The sequence below is a fragment of the Babylonia areolata genome, chromosome 1 (assembly GCF_041734735.1).
Source record: "Babylonia areolata isolate BAREFJ2019XMU chromosome 1, ASM4173473v1, whole genome shotgun sequence".
Taxonomy (NCBI): domain Eukaryota; kingdom Metazoa; phylum Mollusca; class Gastropoda; order Neogastropoda; family Buccinidae; genus Babylonia; species Babylonia areolata.
Window position 1 is genome coordinate 90620233 of NC_134876.1, and position 26530 is coordinate 90646762.

A 26530-nucleotide genomic window follows, 5' to 3' on the forward strand; every position below is an offset into this window, starting at 1 on the left:
TTGCTCTTCAGAATACCTGGTTACTGTTATTATTTAAACCGATTTGTGTGTGAGAGATGAGAGAAATTATTTGTTCACAAGGGTAACATATGTAATATGCTTTTTTTTTTCAACCAGCTTTGTCACAAAGAGGGATATGTATTGGGGAGAAAAAAAAAGAAAAAAAGGAAAAGGATTCTGACTACATGAAGGCTGACAGAGAAAGAGTTTCCAGGTTTTGTCATGAATGTTCAGCAGTAAAATTGAGACAAGTTGGGTTGGTGTTTTTTTTCTGGAGTCAGCAGCCATTGCTTCATGTCCAGGCACAGTGCAGTGTACGTTTTCCTAAATACATGTTGACTCTGTTGTTGTACAGTGTTTGGTGATCAGTGATTTTGTTTTCCTCATATCAAGTCTGTTCCAGTTTCTTGTGGGTCACATATCCAGTTGATCAGTTGGTCATATCAACACTTTTTTTTTTTTTTTAAACAACTTTGCTGTCTTTGAAATTGAATGCCTATCGTTATCATTATGTTTTTTATTTTATTCCTTTTTTTTTTTTTTTTTTAAATTCTGAGTAAGTTGCATGTGGCAGCCTTCTCTTTTTCTTCTTATTCTTTTTACTTTATTTATATCTTAGTTGATCTCACACTAGTGATGTTTTCATTACCAATACAATTTCCATCATATAAAAAAAAAAAGAAAAACAATTGAGGGAAAAAGGTTCCATGACTTAACACTTTTCAAAAACACAGTATGTTGAAAATAACCTTTTGCCTGTCAGATATTACCCATTGCCTGTTAGATATTACCTCTTGCCTGTCAGATATATTTACCCTTGCCAGTAGATATTATTACCCTTTGCTTTAAAAAAAAAAAAAAAAAAAAAAAATTGTCATCCTGTTCCCAAACAACAGCAGGAGCTCTGCTCACCAAAAGATGAAACAAACACAGCAGGACATGTCAAATTACAGCATGAGCAAAATAAATTTACTGATAGAGTCCTGACAAGAAAACAGGAAAATCCAAAAATCACAGCAGATGACACACCACCAGATAAGGGACGCAATCCACCACCCCACATTATGGGGAGTTTGGTGCATCAGCTTGGGTTGTTTCCCTTGAAACGAACTGTTGGTCATCGGTCAAAAAACACCACCACAGAATCGAGGCACACAGCAGAAAAAATAGTGGACATCAATCTCATGTCCAGTAAAAGTCAATAGGATATTTTAGAAACGTTTACAACAATAGCAATGCAATGGTCAGTATTCTTTGAACTGGACGCTTCACTATTGACAATGGAATTTTGGTTTCTGTTTCAAGGTGTCAGAATGCGTGGACTGGTCCATAATACGCATCAGTGCCACCACTGTGCAAAAAGAAAAGAGATTTATGAATAAAAAAAAATTACAAAAGAAAAGAAATACAGCTAATGAAAACAGTTTTGAGTTGAGTGTCCCTTGTCCTATTCCCTTTTGATTCTAATATTAAAAAGGAAAGGAAGAAAAGAGGAAAATTGCATAACACTGTGGCACTAATGCTGTTGTAGTTCTAGCCATTTTAAAAAAAAAGTGAATACTCTTGTTTGCTTAACAAAAGCACTGATGCTATTGTAGTTGTTTATTTAAATCATAATTGTGTTGTCATTATTGTATTCACAGAACACTATTATTCTTTTATGCCTCCTTTTTTTAAAACACGGGTATTTCAAAAGTATAAAGAGAAAAAAAATGTTTTCATGGTTTTTTTGGGTGTCTTCTAAATGTGCTTGTACGTTTGGGATGACATTTCTTCTATGATTCTTTTTATATTTCATTTTATTTTTTTAAGATGTGGACAAAATGTTAACAGTAGCATTGAAGTGAGTGCAATCAGTGTTTCACAGTACAGCGATTGTTTGCCTTCTCTTTGTTGTTGGTTTTTTATTGATAATCTTTTTTTTAAGCCTACATCTTTAGCCTCTATCATTTACTTACTCCTCCTGAATACATTGTGTTGAGCTTTCAGCTATGGATTCTGGTTTTGTTTACAATTGACAGAAATCTATTTCCTAACTTAACTCATTGATCAAATACCATATTTCTGTTGATATGTTGTGTTAATTTCCATGATCCAAAATGGAGTGACTTAAAAAAGAGAAAATCATTGACTAGATGTTTTGTTTTTATATATTAAAAAAAAAAAGAAGCAAAAAGCCTAAAATGTGACTTGATAAGTTGAATTAATTTTTTTTTTATATTGTGCTATTTGAATTGCTTTTGTTCATTTTATCTGACAGTGTCTTAACTGTAGTTTTTCTCTATTAAAACGAACTTGTCTGATGTTCTGTCTCTCCCGTTTTATTCTTTTTCCATATCATTGTATGACTGTAAAGAGAGACCCTGTTTTCTCAGATGTTTTTATCCTGTGTGTGATGATTTTTATGCTACATTCCGTATGCCACCACAAAGAGTTGGGAATGTATGTCTCGGCATATGTACATGTATATAAAATATTATGCAACTTGTTGTGATGTGATTAAACAGGACTGAAAAAAAAAGTGTATAAATGTGTGCTTGGTTTTTGTGTGTGTTTGTGTGTGGTAGCAATAGCATGTCTTTTTATGTTTGTGACATTGGACAATTGCATGTGTGTGTGTGTGTGTGTGTGTGTTACTGAAAGAACTAAAATTGTTGTGGACATGCACCTTTTCACCCCTGTTCTCTCTCTCTCTACACACACATTATCAGCAACAAGAAAAGCGAAGTCTTTCAAGATCATGGAACTGAAAACAAAGGGGGTAATATTTCGTGACTTCCTGGAAGAAATACATTCATGTCCTGTAGCCTGTTCCTTCCAGGAATCCTCACCAGCTGTTCCTCACACCTCCATGTCTGTTGGATCTCCTCAAACCAAAGAATCAATGTGAAAAGGCACACTGAAAGGAACCCAAACTAACATTTTCTTCCAGGTCAGAAGTCTCTTTTTTGGAGCAGGTGCTGCTTTGGTTTTCTTTTTAGTCAGGCTGTTTTGTATTCACTGTCCATTGTTTGCATGGAGCTGACTGGAAAGGCTATGAAACGGATCATCTACTCCTGCATTCATGGACTGCAACAACCATGTTCACTCGTATGTCCGAGTGTGTTTTTACATTTTTCCTGCCATTTAAGCAATCATACTTGGGAGTGTGTACACTGGGTATGCTATTGCTTCCATAACCTACCAAACGCTGACATGGATTACAGGATTGTTATGTGCATATTTGATCTGCATGCATATATGTACACATGAACGGGATTCAAGCACTAGCAGCTCTGTGTATCTGTTGCACCTCAGAGATTGAAAAAGTCTCCACCCATAACCTTCAAGGCACCGCAACCAGGATTCAGACCCAGAACCCTCCAATTTTTCGAAAGCCCAACACTTTCAATTTTTGTGTGTGAATCAGCCCACGATCACTTCACAATCAATTTTGTCAGTTTGACAGTCTTTCATCCATTTCTTTTTTTGATCAAATCACTTCGCTGACTGAAGTCTCACTCTCACGCTTCAGCCATTTACACTACTTTTCATCCAATCACTCTGCTAACTTTGAAGCCTTATTCAAACTTCAACCATTACACTACATTTCCTCTCTATGAGCGTTAACTGTCCAGATCAGTGATCCGATCACTGTGCCGACTCTGAATTTATACTCTCACACTCACTCCTCTTCAAGCGGTAACTGTCCAGATCAGGCGGTGGCCAGGTTTTGAACTCCTTCCACGGCATGTCCCCGATGTCCAACTTCATGTGAGACACGAAGCTGGGCTGCTGGAACTGCCACACCAGGTCTGCAGCCCGGGGGTCCAGGAGAGCGCTGACGTCAAGCTCCTCCAGAACACGCCCAAAGTTGGACAGGTCCACAAAGTTGGCTGATATGGCCAGCGTGGTTTCTAGGTTCTCCACGTAGTGAGGGCTGCCCCCAGGTACAAACAGCAGTTCACCTGTGACAGAGAACTGAGTGCATGTGTACCTTGTGCTGTACGGGTTGCCTCCAGACAAAAACAGCAGTTCACCTGTGACAGAGAACTGAGTACATGTGTACCTAATGCAGTACCAGCTGTCTCCAGACACAAACGGCAGTTCACCTTGTGACAGATAACGGAGTGCATGTGTACCTAGCGCTGTACAGGTTGCCTCCAGACACAAACAGCAGTTCACCTGTGACAGAAAACTAGGTACATGTGTACCTAGTGCAGTATGGATCCCCTCCAGGGACAAACAGCTGTTCAGAACTATGAACTATATCAGATGTTTCCTAAAATGTATGTTATACACTGAGCATGTCAAAGTGAGTGTGAGAGAGTGTGGGTGTGTGTGCGTTGTGTGCGTGTGTGAAAGACTGTGAGTGTGTTTGTGTGAGCACACTCTTGCCTGCCCTATAGCGCCCTGTAGCAAACAAAGAAGCATCAATGGAGAGAGTGTGAGAGAGCACCAAGTTGCTTGACCACCATGAATGTTTCTGTTTGTTTTAAAAAAACACACAACAACATTCATAATATTTACTGACTTCCAGCTAGAGAAAACTATAAAATGAATATCAAGGCTCAGTTATTTTGGATTTATACATTTTCAACCTCCATAAATCATTTCCCAAGAGATTGACTGGCTTGTTGTCCTTGTGTGCTACAGCTCTATAATTGAAAATGTTTTTCTGTGTGCACTCACAATAACATTTCTCAGAGAAAAGGTGACTCTGGGCATCTGGATTTTTTTAAATGTGCCAGCACATTATTTGTTGTGTTTTTTTTCCAATTCACCAGAACTTGAAACTCCTGTCACCCTGTGAAGTATGGCATGAGAACACGGGTCCTGGAGGCAAGTCTTTTGGAACAAAAAATACCCACATTACTGAATGATGATGATGATTTGGACTATGAAAGAAAGGATCCAGTTTTAGTTATAAATGCATACACATATTTTGTGAATTATATGTACACTTACAACATATATGGGTGCACGCACAGAGCTAGCTCTCTTCTCCTCTTCCATCAAAACACTTCTCAAAAACCCATGTCCCAGCCTTGGTCGTCTGCATCACCTGGTCGTTGTCAAATCAGTGCACAGCCAAAGAGGAAACAGAGCACAAAGAGCCACACCCACCAGCCTCCAGGACACACTCCATGGGGTGGACACAGGCCAGCAGAGGGTGTGCACTCAGGTCAGGGTCAGCCACGTCCCCTTCAAAGGAGGGGTCCAGGCTGTGGGCATACACAGGGTACAGGCACGGTGTGTCCTCCTCCTGGAAAAACACCCACCTGGACACACACACACACACACGCCAGCACATAGTATATGCACGCATGCACACACATGCGTGCACACATGCACACACACACACATGCTGAACCAATGTCAGAGATACATGTATTCTGGTTCAAACAAATCTTTATTGAAATTCATATAAAACTATGTCTCACACACACAACAATTACATCAACAAGCCAATTCTAAAAAGCTTTCAGGTTGCTCAAACAATAACGATATAGGACAGTGCTAAACCTTCAACGGACACATCCTTTCATAGATGTGTATCGAGAAACCATAAAGCCATATATGTTTATCTTTTGTCAAACAGCAAAGCAAGCCCAGACACAGACTATCAGCACCTAGACCCAGACCTGCCAAATCTGGGATATTCTTTCTTGTAAGCATTAATGGCTGTCTTTTGAAGATTTTTTTTTTTTTTTTTTTTTTATTAATGGAAGCTGAAATGGTGTGATGTAGACAAAGAGTCACATAAAACCAACACTCTCTTACACATTCACATACAAATGTTATAGTGTGCCAGCAGTGTCACCCCCACCACCCACACTCTGTCCCCCCCCCCCCCCTCCTTCTTATCTCCCTTCCTGCTCCATCCCAAGTCCAGTCTTTGAGGTTGTGCCGACACCACGCCATCCTCCCCCTTCCCTCCCCATCCCTTCCCCCCCCCCTCCCTCCTTATCTCCCTTCCCGCTCGTCCAAAGCCCAGTCTTTGAGGTTGCGCCGACACCTGCGCCACCCTCCCTCCTCACCCCTACTCCCTAGTCGGCGCCTTTGGTCCGCGTCACCCGTCCCAGTCGTTGAAATGCGTGCGGTTATGTGACGTCTGCCACAATCCCCTGTGTTCGAAACGGACGAGCACGGCATGTCAGAATATCCCGTGTGGCGGCCTGTCTTTCAAGTCGTTCCCCTTCTCCCCGTTCACAAACATGGCTGAGGTAGATTGCGGGACTTCGGAACGAAAGCTAGGGAAAAGTTATGCTAATTCGAACTTTGATCAAGCCAGCTAACAGGCCCAGAGTTGTATTGTCCCGTCTCCCCAATCTCTTTGTGACGTAAACGGGTGAACCTGTCATCACAGAATGTTGTAGAAACAAGTGGGTTGAATTGTAGCGAATCAGATCAATCTGTTGAACTGGGATCAAGCAGTGAATCTGTCAGTCATTCACATAGCATCACTAGGACAAGCAAAGATTGGTTATTTTAGTTCAACTAGTTAGGGGAGTGAGTGTTGTAGCTCAGATTAGTATACACAGTATGTTGGGGGAAGGGATAAAACCAGTCAGCACAGCCAGTTCTTAGCTGTCTCCCAGAAGAACTGACTGACACAGGGTGACTGACTGATCAGTGATGTGAGGAACAAGGAAATCCCTGTTGGGCTGTGAGTACATGACTTGTAATGGTTTTATGTTATGTTGATAACTTAGTTGTGTTGGGAAACTATGTTTTATGTCAGTGGACAGCCAGTTTAAGTTGATCTTGTGGCTTGTGGAAAGAAAAGGGGTTAATGTGTGAAAGCTACCCACTGAGAGAAGTACTGGCCTAAATCTTTTGAGTCCCCCCCCCCCCTTTCTATTTGGTTACAGATATCTTGGTTGATGTATTACATACTTGTTTTGTATATAGTAGGTGGTGTTGATTCAGTGTAAACTGAACAGATCTATAGGCTAACACACTGTCAGTGTGTGTTGAGGGTTTTTCATGTGTGTGTGTGTACACATGGGGGTAGCAGCAAGTGTTGTGGAACACATGTTTGAGTTATTGGTAGTTGTGGTAACATGTGTAGGAGTTGTGCTTTGTGTCAGTGGTTTACTTTGTTCAGACAAAGTGGGAAGGAACATTGTAATGTGATTAGTGAGTTGGCAAACTAAGAGAGCATTGAGGGTCAGTGCTATGTTGTTGCACATTGCTGTTTACCAGATATGTTGGAAGTAATGATTTCCTTTCATGTACTTGTGTCGGTGGCATACTTTGTGAAGACAAAGAGATTTGTCTGGTAATGGTAGCACACAGTTAAGTTGAATGATGGGTAACACGAGTTGGAACACAGGGTTGTATTGGTCAGTGATATGTTTTGTACACAGTATGGTAATTGGTATGTCACTGCTGGTGGCAGGTAAGCTTGATGAAGCTTGTACCTCACATAGATCTTTGTGTGAGAGTAGTGCTTACTGGTGGACATGTGATGAAAGGTGCTGAGAGGGTATAGGCCTTTTATGTCAGTGATGTCCAGATATTTGAGATTTTATCTGACCTTGGTTTTGGTTGTGTGTTTGTGTTCCAGGTGTGCTGCTTTAGGTTTAGGGTGAATTTTACCGTGCTGCTTATAGGTGCTGCTTATAGGTGCTGCTTTAGGTTTAGGGTGAATTTTACCGTGCTGCTTAGAGGTGCTGCTTTAGGTGTAGGATGATCTTTTTACTGTGTGCTGTATTGTAAAGTAAACACTCTATAAAAACCACTCCATGTGGCCCTGCTATTGATGTGAGGAGAGAGTGAGTGAGTGCATGATTAGTTGATCCCATATTCCCCCCTGCATAACTCCCCTCTCTCTTCTATCAGAATCGAACCACACTTTCAGTTTTTACAACTTGGCGTCGCCGACAGGATAGGCAGGTAGAGTGTTTGCTTGACAGGATAAGCAGGTATATTGTTTGGTAGTTTAGTAGGACTTAAGCAGCACACAGCCCAAGTAGCACAGCCCAGAGATGACAACCCCAACTACAATGGCGCAGGAGTTTCCCATGGGGTGGTATGCAGCACCCACACTGCCAGTATTCACTGGTAAGCCTGGCGAGATGTCAGCTGAGGACTTCATCGTGGAGGCGAAGAGAGTCCTGGCTGCATACCCCATGGGAGACGAGATGGCTGCCTACTTTGTGTACAGCCATCTGCAGGGAACCGCACGCAGGGAGGTGATGCTGCAGGACCTGGAGGAGACCAACACCCCAGAGAAGGTGATCAACATTCTGCTGGGGGTGTTCGGCGACGGGCGGCGTGTCACCACACTGCTGTCCACATTTTTCAGCAGGAAGCAGTTGCCAGAGGAGTCCACCTTGGACTACTCCCATGCTCTGTGCAGCATGGGGAGGATCATCCGGACGAAGAGCACTGGGGCCCTCACCGCTGAGATGCTGAGGGACCACTTCATTGATGGCCTCTGGAACCCCCTGCTGAAAAGGGAGCTGCGCCGCGTAGTGAGGAGGGAGCCACACACCACCTTCATTCAGGCGAGGGATGAAGCCCTGAGACTGTGGCAAGAGCTGGAGGAGGACCAACGACAGCAACAGGCCAGGGAACAGATGGCACAATTAGGGGACAAACTGTTGCGTTTAGAAGAGAGTATTAGGTCCATGCAGGGGTTAATGTCAGATTTAGTCAGTCAGAGAGATGGGGCTGTGCTAGGGAAAAGGGCTGTGGGTAGGAAGAGAAGGAATAGAGGTAGGAAAGGTCAGTCAGTGGTGGGAAATGGGATTTCCCCAAAGGTGGGTAAGGTTCTCCCCAAGGAAAAGTACCGAGATTTCCACAATGAGAACCAGAGAGACTTGCCCAATAGTCTCAGGAGGCAGGATCAGAGTCTGAATGAAAAGACTCCAGTCAGAACAATAGCTGACTGTGAGGATGATCCTTGCCAGGGTGAATGGGTGCTGCTGCCCATACCACCTGATCCAGGTGTTCCTGGTACATGTGCCACAAGGGAGGGCACAGGTGATGGAGACTGCCAGGATGCAGTCAAGTCTCCAGGACGGCCACACAGACTGGTGGTAACTGGTTTGTGTGAGAATGGCACCAGGTCTCATCCGAAGCCTGGGGTGCATAGGACATGTGTGGGTGCCAGGGTGCTAGCTCAGACTGACAGGGTTGGGAAACTGTCAGGGTCAACCTGTAGGGCTAGAGCTAGGGACAGGTTTGATGCGAGCCATCCGGCATTGACTAGAGTTGTTGCTACAGCCTGCTAGGGGAATGTTGGAATTGGGGGAAATTGTGTCATGTTATGGGTTTTTTGTTGTTGTTGTTTTCCTTCATTCCAGGATTTGTGGTTGCTGATGTGTGTGAGCTGGAACTTTGTGTTGATTTTTGCGTTGTGTCGCTCCCTGTTTGATTTTTTTATGTATGCTTTTTTGGGTTATGGTGTTATGTACAGCTTTATCATTTTGAAATGTATTTTTGGTGGTTTCTTTTGTCCTGTAATGTCTTCATTTTCACATGTTTATGTTTCTGCTAATTTTTGGGTTAGAGAACTAATCTCCCCATTAGCATTAATTGATGACGGCAGTCGTCAGCATGTGGTCAGCAGCAATGAGGACATTGCATTCAAAAGCCGGGGGTGGGTGTTATAGTGTGCCAGCAGTGTCACCCCCACCACCCACACTCTGTCCCCCCCCCCCCCCCCTCCTTCTTATCTCCCTTCCTGCTCCATCCCAAGTCCAGTCTTTGAGGTTGTGCCGACACCACACCGTCCTCCCCCTTCCCTCCCCATCCCTTCCCCCCCCCCCCCTTCTTATCTCCCTTCCCGCTCGTCCAAAGCCCAGTCTTTGAGGTTGCGCCGACACCCGCGCCACCCTCCCTCCTCACCCCTACTCCCTAGTCGGCGCCTTTGGTCCGCGTCACCCGTCCCAGTCGTTGAAATGCGTGCGGTTATGTGACGTCTGCCACAATCCCCTGTGTTCGAAACGGACGAGCACGGCATGTCAGAATATCCCGTGTGGCGGCCTGTCTTTCAAGTCGTTCCCCTTCTCCCCGTTCACAAACATGGCTGAGGTAGATTGCGGGACTTCGGAACGAAAGCTAGGGAAAAGTTATGCTAATTCGAACTTTGATCAAGCCAGCTAACAGGCCCAGAGTTGTATTGTCCCGTCTCCCCAATCTCTTTGTGACGTAAACGGGTGAACCTGTCATCACAGAATGTTGTAGAAACAAGTGGGTTGAATTGTAGCGAATCAGATCAATCTGTTGAACTGGGATCAAGCAGTGAATCTGTCAGTCATTCACATAGCATCACTAGGACAAGCAAAGATTGGTTATTTTAGTTCAACTAGTTAGGGGAGTGAGTGTTGTAGCTTAGATTAGTATACACAGTATGTTGGGGGAAGGGATAAAACCAGTCAGCACAGCCAGTTCTTAGCTGTCTCCCAGAAGAACTGACTGACACAGGGTGACTGACTGATCAGTGATGTGAGGAACAAGGAAATCCTTGTTGGGCTGTGAGTACATGACTTGTAATGGTTTTATGTTATGTTGATAACTTAGTTGTGTTGGGAAACTATGTTTTATGTCAGTGGACAGCCAGTTTAAGTTGATCTTGTGGCTTGTGGAAAGAAAAGGGGTTAATGTGTGAAAGCTACCCACTGAGAGAAGTACTGGCCTAAATCTTTTGAGTCCCCCCCCCCCCCCTTTCTATTTGGTTACAGATATCTTGGTTGATGTATTACTTACTTGTTTTGTATATAGTAGGTGGTGTTGATTCAGTGTAAACTGAACAGATCTATAGGCTAACACACTGTCAGTGTGTGTTGAGGGTTTTTCATGTGTGTGTGTGTACACATGGGGGTAGCAGCAAGTGTTGTGGAACACATGTTTGAGTTATTGGTAGTTGTGGTAACATGTGTAGGAGTTGTGCTTTGTGTCAGTGGTTTACTTTGTTCAGACAAAGTGGGAAGGAACATTGTAATGTGATTAGTGAGTTGGCAAACTATGAGAGCATTGAGGGTCAGTGCTATGTTGTTGCACATTGCTGTTTACCAGATATGTTGGAAGTAATGATTTCCTTTCATGTACTTGTGTCGGTGGCATACTTTGTGAAGACAAAGAGATTTGTCTGGTAATGGTAGCACACAGTTAAGTTGAATGATGGGTAACACGAGTTGGAACACAGGGTTGTATTGGTCAGTGATATGTTTTGTACACAGTATGGTAATTGGTATGTCACTGCTGGTGGCAGGTAAGCTTGATGAAGCTTGTACCTCACATAGATCTTTGTGTGAGAGTAGTGCTTACTGGTGGTCATGTGATGAAAGGTGCTGAGAGGGTATAGGCCTTTTATGTCAGTGATGTCCAGATATTTGAGATTTTATCTGACCTTGGTTTTGGTTGTGTGTTTGTGTTCCAGGTGTGCTGCTTTAGGTTTAGGGTGAATTTTACCGTGCTGCTTATAGGTGCTGCTTATAGGTGCTGCTTTAGGTTTAGGGTGAATTTTACCGTGCTGCTTAGAGGTGCTGCTTTAGGTGTAGGATGATCTTTTTACTGTGTGCTGTATTGTAAAGTAAACACTCTATAAAAACCACTCCATGTGGCCCTGCTATTGATGTGAGGAGAGAGTGAGTGAGTGCATGATTAGTTGATCCCATATTCCCCCCTGCATAACTCCCCTCTCTCTTCTATCAGAATCGAACCACACTTTCAGTTTTTACACAAACACAAACACTCTCACTCTTTCTCTCTCTTACACATAGCTGCACACACACACACACATATGCATATCACACCATACACAAAGAGACACACACACAGAGAAACAACAGGAAATTTTTTTTCCTAAAATTAAGTTTATCTAACATACTTACCGTGACCCACTAGTGCAGACTCCGGCAGGGAGTCCAATTCCTGTCCTGTGCAAACTACTATCCGCCTATGCGGAGAAAACAAAAGTAGCTACGGCCAATAACCTCCCAGAAGTAGGTTACCTCCCCTCTGTATCCCTGTCTAGCTTCCTCTTTTTGGTAAAGTATGTGTGGTGAAACTACCTTTTTGATTTTAAAATGCTCACACAAAAAAACATTACAGCAAAGCATTACACACAATGTACCTTTTCCTCCCCTGGAAAAGCGCCATCCAGAAGTTTGAGGCGAAGGCATCCACATGCAGACCGCTGTGAACACCGGCGGGAGCGATGAACAGACTGGGCCAGCTGTCCTGATACAGACTGCCTGCAGCTGACCGCTGCAAGAAGTCCCCTGTACATAACACCCCTCCTTTTTACCACTTGTTTCTATGTCAAAGACCCCTGAACATCACACACCCATCCTTTTTACCACTTGTTTCTATGTCAAGTCCCCTGTACATCACACACCCATCCTTTTTACCACTTGTTTCTATGTCAAAGACCCCTGTACATCACACACCCATCCTTTTTACCACTTGTTTCTATGTCAAAGTCCCCTGAACATCACACACCCATCCTTTTTACCACTTGTTTCTATGTCAAAGACCCCTGAACATCACACACCCATCCTTTTTACCACTTGTTTCTATGTCAAGTCCCCTGTACATCACACACCCATCATTTTTACCACTTGTTTCTATGTCAAGTCCCCTGAACATCACACACTCATCCTTTTTACCACTTGTTTCTATGTCAAAGTCCCCTGTACATCACACACCCATCCTTTTTACCACTTGTTTCTATGTCAAAGTCCCCTGTACATCACACACCCATCATTTTTACCACTTGTTTCTATGTCAAGTCCCCTGTACATCACACACCCATCCTTTTTACCACTTGTTTCTATGTCAAAGACCCCTGTACATCACACACCCATCCTTTTTACCACTTGTTTCTATGTCAAAGTCCCCTGTACATCATACACCAATCCTTTTTACCACTTGTTTCTATGTCAAAGACCCCTGTACATCACACACCCATCCTTTTTACCACTTGTTTCTATGTCAAAGACCCCTGTGCATCATACACCAATCCTCTTTACCACTTGTTTCTATGTCAAAGACCCCTGTACATCACACACCCATCCTTTTTACCACTTGTTTCTATGTCAAGTCCCCTGTACATCACACACCCATCATTTTTACCACTTGTTTCTATGTCAAGTCCCCTGAACATCACACACTCATCCTTTTTACCACTTGTTTCTATGTCAAAGTCCCCTGTACATCACACACCCATCCTTTTTACCACTTGTTTCTATGTCAAAGTCCCCTGTACATCACACACCCATCCTTTTTACCACTTGTTTCTATGTCAAAGACCCCTGTACATCACACACCCATCCTTTTTACCACTTGTTTCTATGTCAAAGTCCCCTGTACATCATACACCCATCCTTTTTACCACTTGTTTCTATGTCAAAGACCCCTGTACATCACACACCCATCCTTTTTACCACTTGTTTCTATGTCAAAGACCCCTGTACATCACACACCCATCCTTTTTACCACTTGTTTCTATGTCCAGTAAACATCCCTGGTTTCATTAACAACAAAATTTGATTCTTTTTTTATTCACTGCTTCACACACTTAGAAAGTAAAATGAAATAAGCTTAAAAAAAAAAAAATATATATATATATATATATATATATATATATACACATATATACACACACATGCACATACAAACACTGGCAACCAAATATACACACACAGAGGTTTGTTCTGCTTGAACATTTTTTCATGCATAACACTTTTCAAAAGTAACCATGATGTTTTGGTTCTGGAATGACCGATTCATCATCCATTTCAGACCTGAAAATGAGTGATAATCATGTCTCAAATAGAATACCTTCATGTATTCTGAACTATCTGCTGATCATAAGGGCACCGAACAATTATCAGCATCCAACTACTTGAACATATAAGATATCCAGACAATCAAACCAGACTGGAATCATAAAGATATCTCTCTTCTCTACCTGTCTTTGAGTTTGACATTTTTTCAAAACCAAGTTTAATGGGAATTTATTCTCCTTCTCTTTCATGACCTAAGCAGATGAATATTGATGGCATTTGTACAGGAAGTACCTTTTGCATGGATATGATTTAAAACTAAAAAAAAAAAACCGCTCTATAAATGCCATCTACTATCATTATATATGGCCCAGAGAAAAAGAGGCTGCAGTGAGATTCAACAAAAAGTATTAAATTTTCTCACCCTATGACAAACGTGCACATTCACATTTGTACTGGACATGAAAAACAAGATTCCATATTCACAGAATCCAGCCACTACAACAGACAACACACACCAGCAAAGCAGGGAGGGTCAGTGGGATCTCAGTGTAACACTCCGTTTCAGTTTCAAGGAGCTGTCAAAGCAGGCTGATTTATCCACATACATTACATCACATCTGCTTGAAAAAAAAAAAAAAAAAAGGAAAAAAAACAAACAGCAAAAGCAGCAGCAGATACATAACTTTCACATAAACCCAACCACACTAGTCAGGCCTTCAGACCCTACCCCAGTTTGTATGAAACACTATAAAAAAAATTAACATAAAATAAACAAATGAGAAAATATATTAAAATATCAGTAAGTGTGGGGGGTGGGGTGGTGGGGGGTTGGGGGGGGGGGGGGGGGATGCAGTTGAGCTGAGGGAGGTGTGTGAGTTGAGAGTGATAGTGATACAAAACTGCATTTTTAATTTTTTTTTTTAAATTTTATTTTACGAGTTTGCATCTGAACATTTTTCATTATATATTTCCATGTCTTTTTCATATCATATGTATTGCAAAAATGTGCTTCAAGCTGCAGGGCACATGCTATTTTTTTAATGCACATTACTATCTTTATCAAAGTGAAAGAAAGAAAGAAACAAACAAACAACCCCCCCCCAAAAAAACAATGGTCCACACACAACACCCACCAGTGAAGTAGCGGGGGATGGTGAGCTCGTCAGCCAGTGCAGGACAGTGCAGCGGCAGACTCCAGTCAAAGAGGTAGTCCCGACACCCCTCCTGCAGTCTGTCCAGGAACTGGGACACCGTTAGCAGACCCGAGTCCTCCAGCCCCGCCCACTCCACTGACCCCGCCACTGACCGCTTCACACGTGCCTCCACCTCCCCTGAGACAGTGCCCTTCCAGTGCAGTGCTGATTAGCACATACAGACATACACACGGAAACACACACAGACACATACACTTTTCACTTCACCTGCACCTCCACCTCCCCTGAGACAGTGCCCTTCCAGTGTAGTGCTGATTAGCACATACAGACATACACACGGAAGCACACAGAGACACATACACACAAAGACGCATACACATACACAAATGAACTGCCCACTCTACTGACCCAACCACTGATCCATGTGGATTAATTAAGTGCTTTTGATTTGATTTGATTTGATTACTTCACCCGTGCCTCCACCTCCCCTGCTATAGTGCCCTTCCAGTACAGCACACACACACAGAGAAACATGTATGATGGACACAAACAGATCGCCCACTCCACTGACAGCTTCATCCATGCCTCCACCTTCCCTAAGATTGTGCCCTTTCAGTACTGTATAGCACGCACAGACCTATACATGTACACACACAGACACATACACAAACAGACCACCCACTCCACTGACCACACAACTTTTCACTTCACCTGCACCTCCACCTGCCCTGTGATAGTCCTCTCTCTTATAGCACACTCTTACACATCTACAGACACACACACATAAAGCATACAAAGAGATGCATACATACATACAGACACACATACATTCTACATACGATCACACACACACATACACACACAGGTGCACATACACACACTTACAAACACACAAACACCCACATAAATACCTACATAAACACACGTACACACACATACGTACAGACACACAGAGAAGCACACATACACACCAGACAAAGATGCACATACACATACACACACACACACCACTCACACATACACACACACTGAAAAGAAAACCCTATATATCAAGACATACACAGGACAATATCATTCAGTCTCCAGCCCCCAACAAACACATTTTGCATGCACATGCACAGACATACACACAAAAATGCAGGCACACAAAAGTAAACGTTTGCTCATTCACGTACAGCTCAAGTCATACTGCTGATGTGAAAAAGGGTAAAAAGCCTGAAGATCCTGTAGCCTTTGATGGCTACTGGGGCGGTGAATTCACATCCACTGTGCTTAGTTCTTGGCCTACGAAGTCAGGGCCCAGTGCTCTCCTTCCACCATTTAAGCCTTCTCAAACCAAAGTCAGGTACTCATTTACACATGGGTAGGGTGAAGAAAATCAAAGAGAAGGGCCTTTCCCCAAGGACACAACAGCATGCCAAAACAGGATGGACCCTGATCACAGGGGAACACTGGATCAGAAGTCCAACGCCTTACCAGTTCTGCTACGCCATCTCACAATGTCCCAGTCACAAAAAAACTGAAAAACAGACCATGTAGAGTCCTGTATTTCTGAGAAACTTCAAGAGTGAAAAAAAAGTCAATAACACAAATTATGATGTTAGAATACAATACAGAAAGAAATAACCCTTCTAATAATATTTCTGACAGTACAAACAAAGCAACATTGTCAACCAACTGACCTGCGACATCTCTGATATGCTGAAGATCCCAAGGCACCGTTGTCATGGAGAACACCATGTCTGTGATGATGACAGGACGGCGACGAACAGCGTACTGATGGAAGAAGTCAGCAAAACTCAGATCTCTGCATGACACCCTGTCCACCTAAGAGCCACAACAACATGGTACACCAACGAGAAAAATTCAGTTACTTATGTGTGAAACAACACTCAACAAAAACAAGTGAGGGCTTCATCTTAAAATAGATCAAGTCTGCGTCAGTTTGCAATGTCAAAGTCTGTGTCAATATCAGTATTTGTGAAACTGTAGCATTTAATTGCTATGATAAACCCCAAAATGAGAAGAAGCACCAGGTATTCACAACTCCATAGAATTTCTTGCCTGCCATAACATAAATATGACCACTGAATCCATACATTTCAAGGGCAGATACAGCAAAATAATCAACTCATATCTCCCAGGTGCAAAAATAAAACATGAAAAAAAACAACACATGCCCAATATCTAGTCATAATATCGGCAAAAAAAATAGCTAGCTTGAAAACATCCATTCATATGAGTTGATGGAGAACAGAAAAAAGGAGAAAAAGAAAAGAAAGAAAAAGAAAAAAGAGAAAACATGGCAGGAACAACAAGTAGACAATAGTAGAAAAAGGGAACTCCCATCACTGGGTGTCCAAGTCAGACACTGTTCTACTATTTACACTACGAAGTGCCACTGGTGTTCAGTTATCAACTGCAACTGCAACACTGGAAATTCAATACATCTGTTAACTGTGACACTGACCTGCACCAAAGCCATGCAGCTGTGACAAACAAAACATGTAAAAATCTAAATAATGGAGGAGCTGACAATCCACAAAATGTGTGTACCTGTGACACAGAATCAACACAAAGTGTGTACATAACACTGTACAGTTGTAAGGCAGACAGAGCTAGGTACCTGTCTGGCAGCGGGAAAGACAGGGTTTGCCGGCACGGTGGGGAGCAGCTCCCTCTGTCTGCGCCTCGCTCTCTGCTGACGCTCAACTTTGTGCAGCAGCCACCTCCACTCCTTGTCTGCACAGCACTCCACCCATCACTTCACCATACACAGGCCAACTTTCTGTTTCATGGAGAAGTCAAAGTGTGCTGATCTATAGATCTGTAGTTTGCTACACCACATCAGGAAGCCCACATGATAAATTCATTTTCATCATGATAAGAGTAAAGCAGGAAGATGCTTTCTGTATGCCAGTACAACAAAAGAGACCAAAGCAAATCAATGCTCTCTAGAATTATTCTCAAGTAAACAGTTTTGGAACATAATCTCTGAAATGAATAGTTTTCTTGAATATAACAGTTCTAGAACAGATACTGTCAAACAGTTTCAGAACAGATAGAGATATTCTCATATAAACAGTTTTATATGCTCAAATACATATATATATATATAAAGATTTTGTCCCACTTCTGATTTCCTATTCCCATATGAAAAAAAGAAAAGAGAAATCAAAATTAACGAAAGATCACAACTTCTAAACCACACATACTTACTGTCCGGTTCCTTGGCAACAGCATGCTTCAAGTACTGCACAGCATTGTCTACATTTCCCAGCCAGTCCTCTATGGACCCAAGGGCCGCCATCACATCAGCTCTTCCCTTGCCTGTGTCTATTTCTCTCTTTAGCTTTTGGTGTTCATCTTCCAGAAATGCCCGTCCTTCTGGAAGCCTGTGTAAAATAGTCTGATATGTATATGCTTCCACGTGAGGAAAAAGCTGAAAGAAAAGATGTACAGTCAAACTTTCATTATAGTATTCATTTTCTAAATCATGCAATAAATAAAACGAACATATACTATAGTCAAGGCATGTGTACCCAGTTTGGTACACTGTTCTGTTTGACAGCCTGTTGACCTTCCTCCTCACGCTTAACAAATGTATGCTGTCTGTGACCAATCTACAATTGTGATCCATTGTTCATAACCATTAGGCAAGATGTGTCATCAGATTCGGTGAGTGGCTCTCGTGCCGTGCGGACACGCTTACTGCGCTCTCTCAACAAACCGAACGCGAACTGAGCTCAGGGATTTTCTGGACTTAGTTTGTTTTTTTCTCCGTCATACACAGTCTACGTTTGGAAGGCCGTCATTCACAGTCTACGTTTGGAAGGATTTCGATCGCTGTGCGCCGCTGTTTCTTCCATAGAAGTCGATCGCAGTCATCGTTTATTTATTTCCCCACCCTCTACCCCCCTTTGGTGTCATTCGACTTCAGTGTAACAGAAATGGCGCACTCGGCTTCGATTTCGACAATCAAACCAGTATTCATAAGACAGAAAGACATTCCCAACTCGGTCAACTCTCGTCCAACGGTATTGGAAATATGCCTGGCGGCGGAGCGTGCTGCTGGTCAAGGCACCATCCTTGGGGCACAGGAGATACGAGGCTTGTGGCGTGTCTACCCTGCAACAAAGGAGGCTCGTACAGACATCCTTCTTAAAGGTATGCGCGTGAGAGATACTGTGATACAGGCCTCTAATGCAAATCCTTACATTCTTAGGGATGGCTCAGAAGAAGAAAAACTGTCCACAAAGGTGTGGATTGACAATATTCCGATATCCGTGGCTGATTCGGAAATAGAACATTCCCTCACTAAAATAGGATGTGAACTCAGATCCGATGTCAAATACGAAAGGGCTAGGGACCAGGACAACAAGTTAACCCGTTTCTTAACTGGGCGGCGTTTTGTTTTCATCTCCGTTCCCCCCACTCCCCTTGAAAAGATCTTGAAAGTGAATATATTTAATGCCAAAATCTACCACAAAGAGCAGAAAGAAGTTAAAAAAACAGTATTCTGCTCACGATGCCTGGGGTCTAACCATCATGTCTCACAGTGCACAAAAGAAGTTGTGTGCCGACAGTGTAAACAACCTGGACATAAGAGAGGTGATGCAGCCTGTCAGTTTGCAGGGAACCCAGCAGACAAGAAGCATGCCCAACAACAGCAGGGAGACGACAGAGGGGTGCACTCGGACATCCAGAATGCAGCGGTAGCTCCTGTTGCCACAGCCACATCTCCAGCATCCAACTCCTCCACAAAAGGTGCTGGAAGTTCCGGCAGCAAAGCTGGTGACCGGGGTGACAGAAGCCGACCGAGCTGTCGTCAGTCCACCCTCTTCTCTTTCGACCAGCACCGCAGCAGGTCCGAGACCCCCAAGCGCCAGCGGTCCCAGGATCGCCGCAGCCCGAGGGACAGGACCGACAAGCATCGTCGACGGAATGACCGACGATCAGGTAGCCCAGTCCCCCCCGTTCATGCCCAGGAGCCTGTGACTGCCGAGAATTGTCGGTAATGTGTTGCTGCTGTCCTCTGTGTCAAAGACGGTTTTGGTTTTCGCCCCCGGACTATGAGACTGAATAGTGATTAATTTTATGTGTTATGTTTTATCGATGTTAATCTTGTGTGTACTCATCAATAGGCTATAAAATGAATTTTGATTTACCCCCACAATGGACAAGTTATTGATCTCATCTTTAAATGTAAGAGGGTTGAAAAATAAGTTTAAACGCATTTCAATCTTTCGTTATTTAAGAGAGCAGAAGTTTGACATTATTTGTTTACAAGAAGCACATGTAACAGCCAAAGACATACCATTTTGGGAGAAACAGTGGGGTGGAACTATTTTCTTTAACGAAGGCACAAATAGAAGTAGGGGAGAACTTATTTTAGTAGCAAAGCATTTCCCAGGTAAAGTTAGTTTGAAAACAACAGAAGACAGGGTACTAGTTGTTTCAGTGTCGTATGACAATTATGAATTTATGTTAGCCAATGTGTATGCTCCAAATGAATCATCGGATAAAATAGCATTCTTCAGTATGCTCAAAGAAAAGTTTAGCGAATTTATTGACGGACATTTTCTCATGTTTGGTGATTTTAATTGTGTTCTCAACAACTCTCTTGATAATACTGCAGGTCTCCCTCATAGAGAATCAGAAGTTAAAGCGTTTAAGCATTCAGTCAGTACATTAGAACTAGTTGATCTTTGGAGAACATTACACCCTAATAGTAAAGATTTCACATGGCACAGAACAAATCCATTTATAGCCAGAAGACTCGATTATTGTTTCACATCACACAGTATGCTGCATTGTTGTGTTTCTTGTGAGCATCGGACAGTCCCTAACTCGGACCACAAAACGGTTGTTACAGAGCTTAATCAGAATATTTTTTCCCGTGGGCCAGGATACTGGAAATTCAATAATAGCTATCTTAAGAACACAGAGTTTGTCAAATTAATGAATGAACTGCTAGATAATCATTTAAATTATGATGTCAGTGATAATATTTCCTATATAAAAAAGTGGGAATGTTGCAAAATTGAAATCAGAAATTTGTGCAGTGAGTTTGGTAAAAATGTAGCATGTAAAGAACGGAATAACGTGAAGAGATTAGAACTACAAATTTCAGACGTTGAGAAAGATTTAGTAAACGATCCCTCTAACAAAAACAAACAGACTCAATTTCTAAAATTAAAACAAAATCTAGAATTATTGCTATTAGAAAAAGCGAGAGGGGCACAAGTTAGATCAAGAATTAAGTGGATTGAGGAGGGTGAACGAAACACAAAATATTTTTGTAATTTAGAAAAAGCTCGAGCCAAAAAGAAAATTATAACAAGACTTAGTAAAGAAACTGGTGAAGTTATAACAGATCAAAGAGAAATACTACTTGAACAGGTGTCTTACTTTAAAAACTTATATAGTCAGACAACAGCAGAAGAAGATGTAAGGGAAGCAACTGATATATTTATGGCAGATGAAAATTTCCCTCGTTTGAATGGTACGGATGCTGCTGTGTGTGAGGGACCTGTCACTTTAGAAGAAACGAGCAATGCACTTGCGAAAATGAAGAACGGGTCTGCCCCAGGCTGTGATGGAATTACAGTAGAATTCTTTAAAACATTTTGGTGTAAAATAGGCAGTATTGTGACAAATTCCTTCGTAGAATCCTTTAATAAAGGTGAACTATCTTACTCTCAGAAGCAAGGAATTATAACATTGATACACAAAGGAAAAGATCTAGAAAGAGATAAGCTAAATAATTGGAGACCTATAACCCTACTCAATACAGATTACAAACTACTTGCAAAAACACTAGCAGAAAGGCTGTCGTCCGTTGTTCACACTTTAGTTAATGAAGATCAAGCAGGCTACATTAAGGGCAGAAACATATCTACAATTATCAGATCGATTGATGACGTTATTAATTATCTGAATAAAACAAAGAAAGCGGGATACTTATTAGCAGTAGATTACTCTAAAGCATTCGACTCCATATCAAAAAGTTTCTTGGTACATGCTTTTTCTGTCTTTGGTTTTGGACCAGTCTTTCAAAAATGGGTTACTGTCTTATTTAAAGGTTGTACAAGTTCTGTTAATCATGGTGGTTGGATATCTGAACCTTTCGACGTGCTGTGTGGTATTAGACAAGGATGCCCATTTTCACCTTTGGCATTCGTATTAGCTGTTGAATTATTAGCTATTAAAATAAGAAACAGTCCCATAGTGGGAATTGTAACCCCTCGATCCGAGAGAAATGAGGATGTGCATTTAAAAGTAAAACAACTGGCGGATGACACAACCTTGTTTCTTAGAGATATAGAGGACATGAATAGATCGTTTAACATTTTTACTTCTTTTGAAAGATTCTCTGGACTGAAATTGAATGAACATAAAACAAAGGCACTAAGACTAGGTAGACAGAAAAGAGAGGTAAATCTTCCATTCTCAACAGTAGATAGAATAAAGATATTAGGAATCCATTTCGAAAGTAACCGAATGGCCAAAGACATTGAAGATAACTGGACAAGCAGGATTGATCGAGTGAACAAACTCATTAAAGAGTGGAGTAAACGTGACTTAAGTATTCAAGGGAAAGTAGTCGTGATAAAATCATTTCTTGTCAGTCAGTTCATTTACGTTATGCAGTCGATTGGCCTTCCAGCTGAGGTTCTGAATAAAATAAACTCAATTCTGTACAAGTTTCTGTGGCAGAAAAAACACAGTAACAAGAGAGCTTTCGAGAAAGTAAAAAGAAAAGTAATGGAAGCGAGTGTAGAAGAAGGTGGTCTGAACATGATAAACATGATCCAGCTCCAAAAATGTTTTCACCTACAATGGGCAGGAAAACTGTTTGGGGCGACAGCCAAGGAAAACTGGAGTGTGATCCCTAAATGGCACATGGATAAACTTGTTAAAGAAAATGTGTTTCTCTTAAATTGTAGATCAAAAGATCTAATAGGTTTGAACATGATAGATAACGATTTTTGGAAAGATGTAGTTAGTTCGTATCTTGACAGCAGGCCGTTAAAATCACTTTCAGACATCAAAAGTAACAACTTTCACTCCCAATTGCTGTTTAACAACGCCTTGATAAAGTATAAAAACAAATTATTATTCTTCAAATCTTGGAATGAGAAAGGTCTTGAACAAGTAAAGGACATAATTAATTTCAGGGAAAATAGAGTGTTGTCTTTAAGAGAGATACAGGATATAGTGCGTAAAAACAAAGCAGGCATTGTTTTTGAATATAACGCATTGATAAATTCGATACCAAAGGCATGGCTTCAATGGATAGAAAGAGGGGAAAAGGAGGATGAAACACAGAAATGTGATGTAAGCCTGTACAACACAAATTTAAAACAGATTAAAAAAAATACACTCATAAACAAAGAGAAAACTGTTCCCAACGCATACTACTTCTGGCTCAGAAAATTTGGTATCCACTTACTCGGGTCAACCTGGTCTATAGCGAGAGATATAACAAAAGAAACTAGATTAAGAGTTCTGCACTGGAAAATTTTACACAACATCTACCCCACCAATATCCTTCTAAACAAAATGAAAGTAGCAGAAAACAATAAATGTCCCTATTGTAAAGATTTGGTAGATTACATTGAACACTTTTTTTTTGATTGCCCAGTAACACACAACTTCTGGAAGTATATTGAACAAAAACTACTAACAGAAACAAGTGTCCACTTGAAACTGTCAGCATCAGATATCCTGTTTGGGATTGAAAATTCGCCATATCTAAAAGGAAATTATGCGTATATCAATAATATAATTTTAGTGGGTAAAATGTGTGTCAGTATCTATAAAAAGACCAAATCAGTCTTTTCCTTACAGGTTATTTTTGAACGAGAATTTGAAACAAGACGAATTCACATGGAAAAAAACACTTCCATCTACAAATAACGTCAAATGATCAAATGAGAAGTGAGAAAGAGACAAATATGCACACAGAAAGCACACCAGAGCATGAACCCCCCCCCCCCCCCGGCCCCCTCAACCCCTCCCCACCCCCCAGACAAACCAAACAATCTTCCAACACTAAAGTTTTGCAACGTGATTGTCCATATATGAAGAAACAGACAGACTTAGAATTGTGTATGAATGAAGGTGAAAAAAAAACACAAAAAAACAAAACAACAAAAAAAAAAAAACCAGATAAGTTTTGTACACTTAATTGTATGACTTGTACATTTTCCTTCAATATTATTGTAACAAGCCCAAAATCAGTGAGTGAAAAGTCGTATTTATTCCATAAACGCTATTTATTTATTTGGCATTGTGTGATTTATATACAAAATAAAACGGTGGTCGACCCAAGAAAGTCCGGGTAAAAAAAAAAAAAAAAAAAAAAAAAAAAAAAAAAAAAAAAAAAAAGATGTGTCATCATTAACTGATTGTGTACATGGATTTGCAAGATGAAAGCATGAAAAACTTCTTTAAAATATGTGGAAAACAACAAACATGTGAATTACATCACTGTCTCTGGTTTCTTTCTCTCTCTCTCTTCCACACATACTCACACCAAATTCTATTACACAAAATTTTCAAATGTAAAAAGATATTTAGCAACATGAACATGATAACCCAAGTCTAAACAAAAATAAAGAAGATAAACAATACCTTGCCACATGGAAAAGCAGGGTGTTAGGGTTAGTGGTTGTGGGCAATGTGACTGCTTTCTCCTGGCTTTGTGAGCTGGTCAGTCGTCTCCCTTGTCTTCGCCACCACCGAGCAATTCTTGGCTGAGCTAGCAGCTCTCTTTCTGCTGATGAATATTCCCTCTTGAGTTGACTGTCACTGTTTTCTGCACAATTCTGCTGAGGAAAGGAATAGCTGTTTACAGCCGAAATACTTTCTTCACCACTTTCGTCAAAATTCTCTGCATCTTTCAATACGAGTGCCCTGCTTTTGCCCAATACTGGTTTGTCTGCACAATCTGTACTTCCAGAGTCAGACTTGCGCGGAAATTTGAAGGTCTCTATGGAAAACTGGTCTTCATTTGAAGGTCTGACTAGTTTTTCTCTCTGTGTCTCCAAAGAAACTTCTGTTGAAACACCTCTACACCTGTGGTCAGAATGATGATGCCGTTTTCCCAGTCTTAACTGGGCCAGTGAGGATCGCTGGTCTGTCTTTGGTTTGAGGCAAACTGAATGGCAACCCCCAGAAGTGAGGGAAGTCTGTGTGTGAGAATCATCTTTATCACTGGAGCTGGTCACTGGCCATTCAGTTATCATCTCAATGCCTTCATCCTCTGTCTGTTCATTCTCCATCATTCTGTCACAAGCAAAAATAAAATGACACAGTAATCTGAAATATTTGTTCATGGACTTAAAGCAAACAAAATGTCTCATTAACATGGCATTATTTATCTGAAATTTGATTCACATAACCGCAAATGCATCACAACTGTAAGCTTGTAAGGCAATGATTCATAAGTCATGTGGGCAATATCCACATTTTTCCCCCAAAAGACAGAATGAGTAGTGTTCACAACTTGGTCTGGATGTTCATTCTGCCAGTCACACAGAGGAGTGGGGGGGAAGAAATGTTGATATATACTAATATTTCCGTCATATGCTGATATTAGCCAGCCACCCACTGATATAGATTAAATATCTAAATAAATTTGTCAGCTTAAAAAAGAAACAAAAATCATAAGATTGAATAAAGTCTTTTCACTTCTCATTCAACTTTGTCTAAACAGGGTAATACTGTTGTAATGGGCCAAAATTCGGTATCTGTCGGTGCCACACACATGTAGATCCATTCAATCTTTGTGTGTAAACAGTACAGCCTCTTCTTTTTTCCCTTGACTACCGCCTTCATCATTGTGAAGATTCTGTAGACTGGAATGTTTTATGTGAAAAACTATGAATAATGTCTATATTAAGCAATTGACCTTGCTCAATGTTCACAATAGGCAAATTGCTTGCCCATTATACAAAAGGAAGCTTCAGGTATTATGCGCAACTTGTAAATATCTAACAGGCGATCTCACGCTTTTCATCTAAACGGAAGTGTGGCGGCAGGAAATGAAAGTATCAAGGGAGAGCGCTCCATATAACAGTTGTCAATTAAGACTGGTACGAGTTACCGTTGCTGGCCAAAACCTTCAGTTTAAGTTGCTCAAGGAGGCATCACCGACTGCATGCGTTCGGACAATACAAATCCATAGATGCTACACTACATCTGCAAGGGAGATGTCTGACCAAGGCGATTAGTCAGGCCTTGATATGTAATTGTATGCCTATCAGAATAATTTCTTCCACGAATTTCAGTGCCAGACAACTGACACTTTTAGTTGTGGCCATGTGTTCTTTCTCAGTACACCAAGAGCGTACTGCACACGTGGGACGTCGTTTTAACTCTTTCACCGCCAAGTTTCTGTGTGAAAAACACTCCCCAGCACCAAATATATTACCAAATATTTTGGAAACGATGCTCTCAGTCACAGGCTTCGGCTCATGTCAAACTGAAAACACAACGGACTTGTTCACTTCAAATTCGGTCAGGGAGCAAAAGTTAGTAATTGTTCTATTGGTGGGAAACTGGCTGCAACTCGGTCAAGCTTTGTTGTAATGTGAAAAATGGTCTTATCAACATGACCCCTCGATGTCGACAAAAGTCGTC

General features: G+C 41.5%; 1 protein-coding gene across 3 annotated transcripts; it reads right to left on the reverse strand.

Moving 5' to 3' along the window:
• LOC143289129 (uncharacterized) lies at positions 1-25929 on the reverse strand. Of its 3 annotated transcripts, none has more exons than XM_076598012.1 (9): positions 25899-25929; positions 24521-25174; positions 18101-18276; positions 17508-17623; positions 16564-16708; positions 14861-15058; positions 12071-12218; positions 5107-5261; positions 1-3947 (listed from the first exon to the last, which is right to left on the reverse strand). In XM_076598012.1, exons 2-9 carry the CDS (start codon positions 25171-25173, stop codon positions 3631-3633), a joined length of 1908 nt encoding a protein of 635 aa, XP_076454127.1. In that variant the 5' UTR covers position 25174; positions 25899-25929; the 3' UTR covers positions 1-3630. The 3 variants fall into 3 exon arrangements, with proteins under 3 accessions (XP_076454127.1, XP_076454136.1, XP_076454119.1); XM_076598021.1 differs by having other exon boundaries at positions 25887-25925; XM_076598004.1 differs by having other exon boundaries at positions 25800-25924.
• Between the last annotated feature and the right edge of the window lie 601 nt (positions 25930-26530).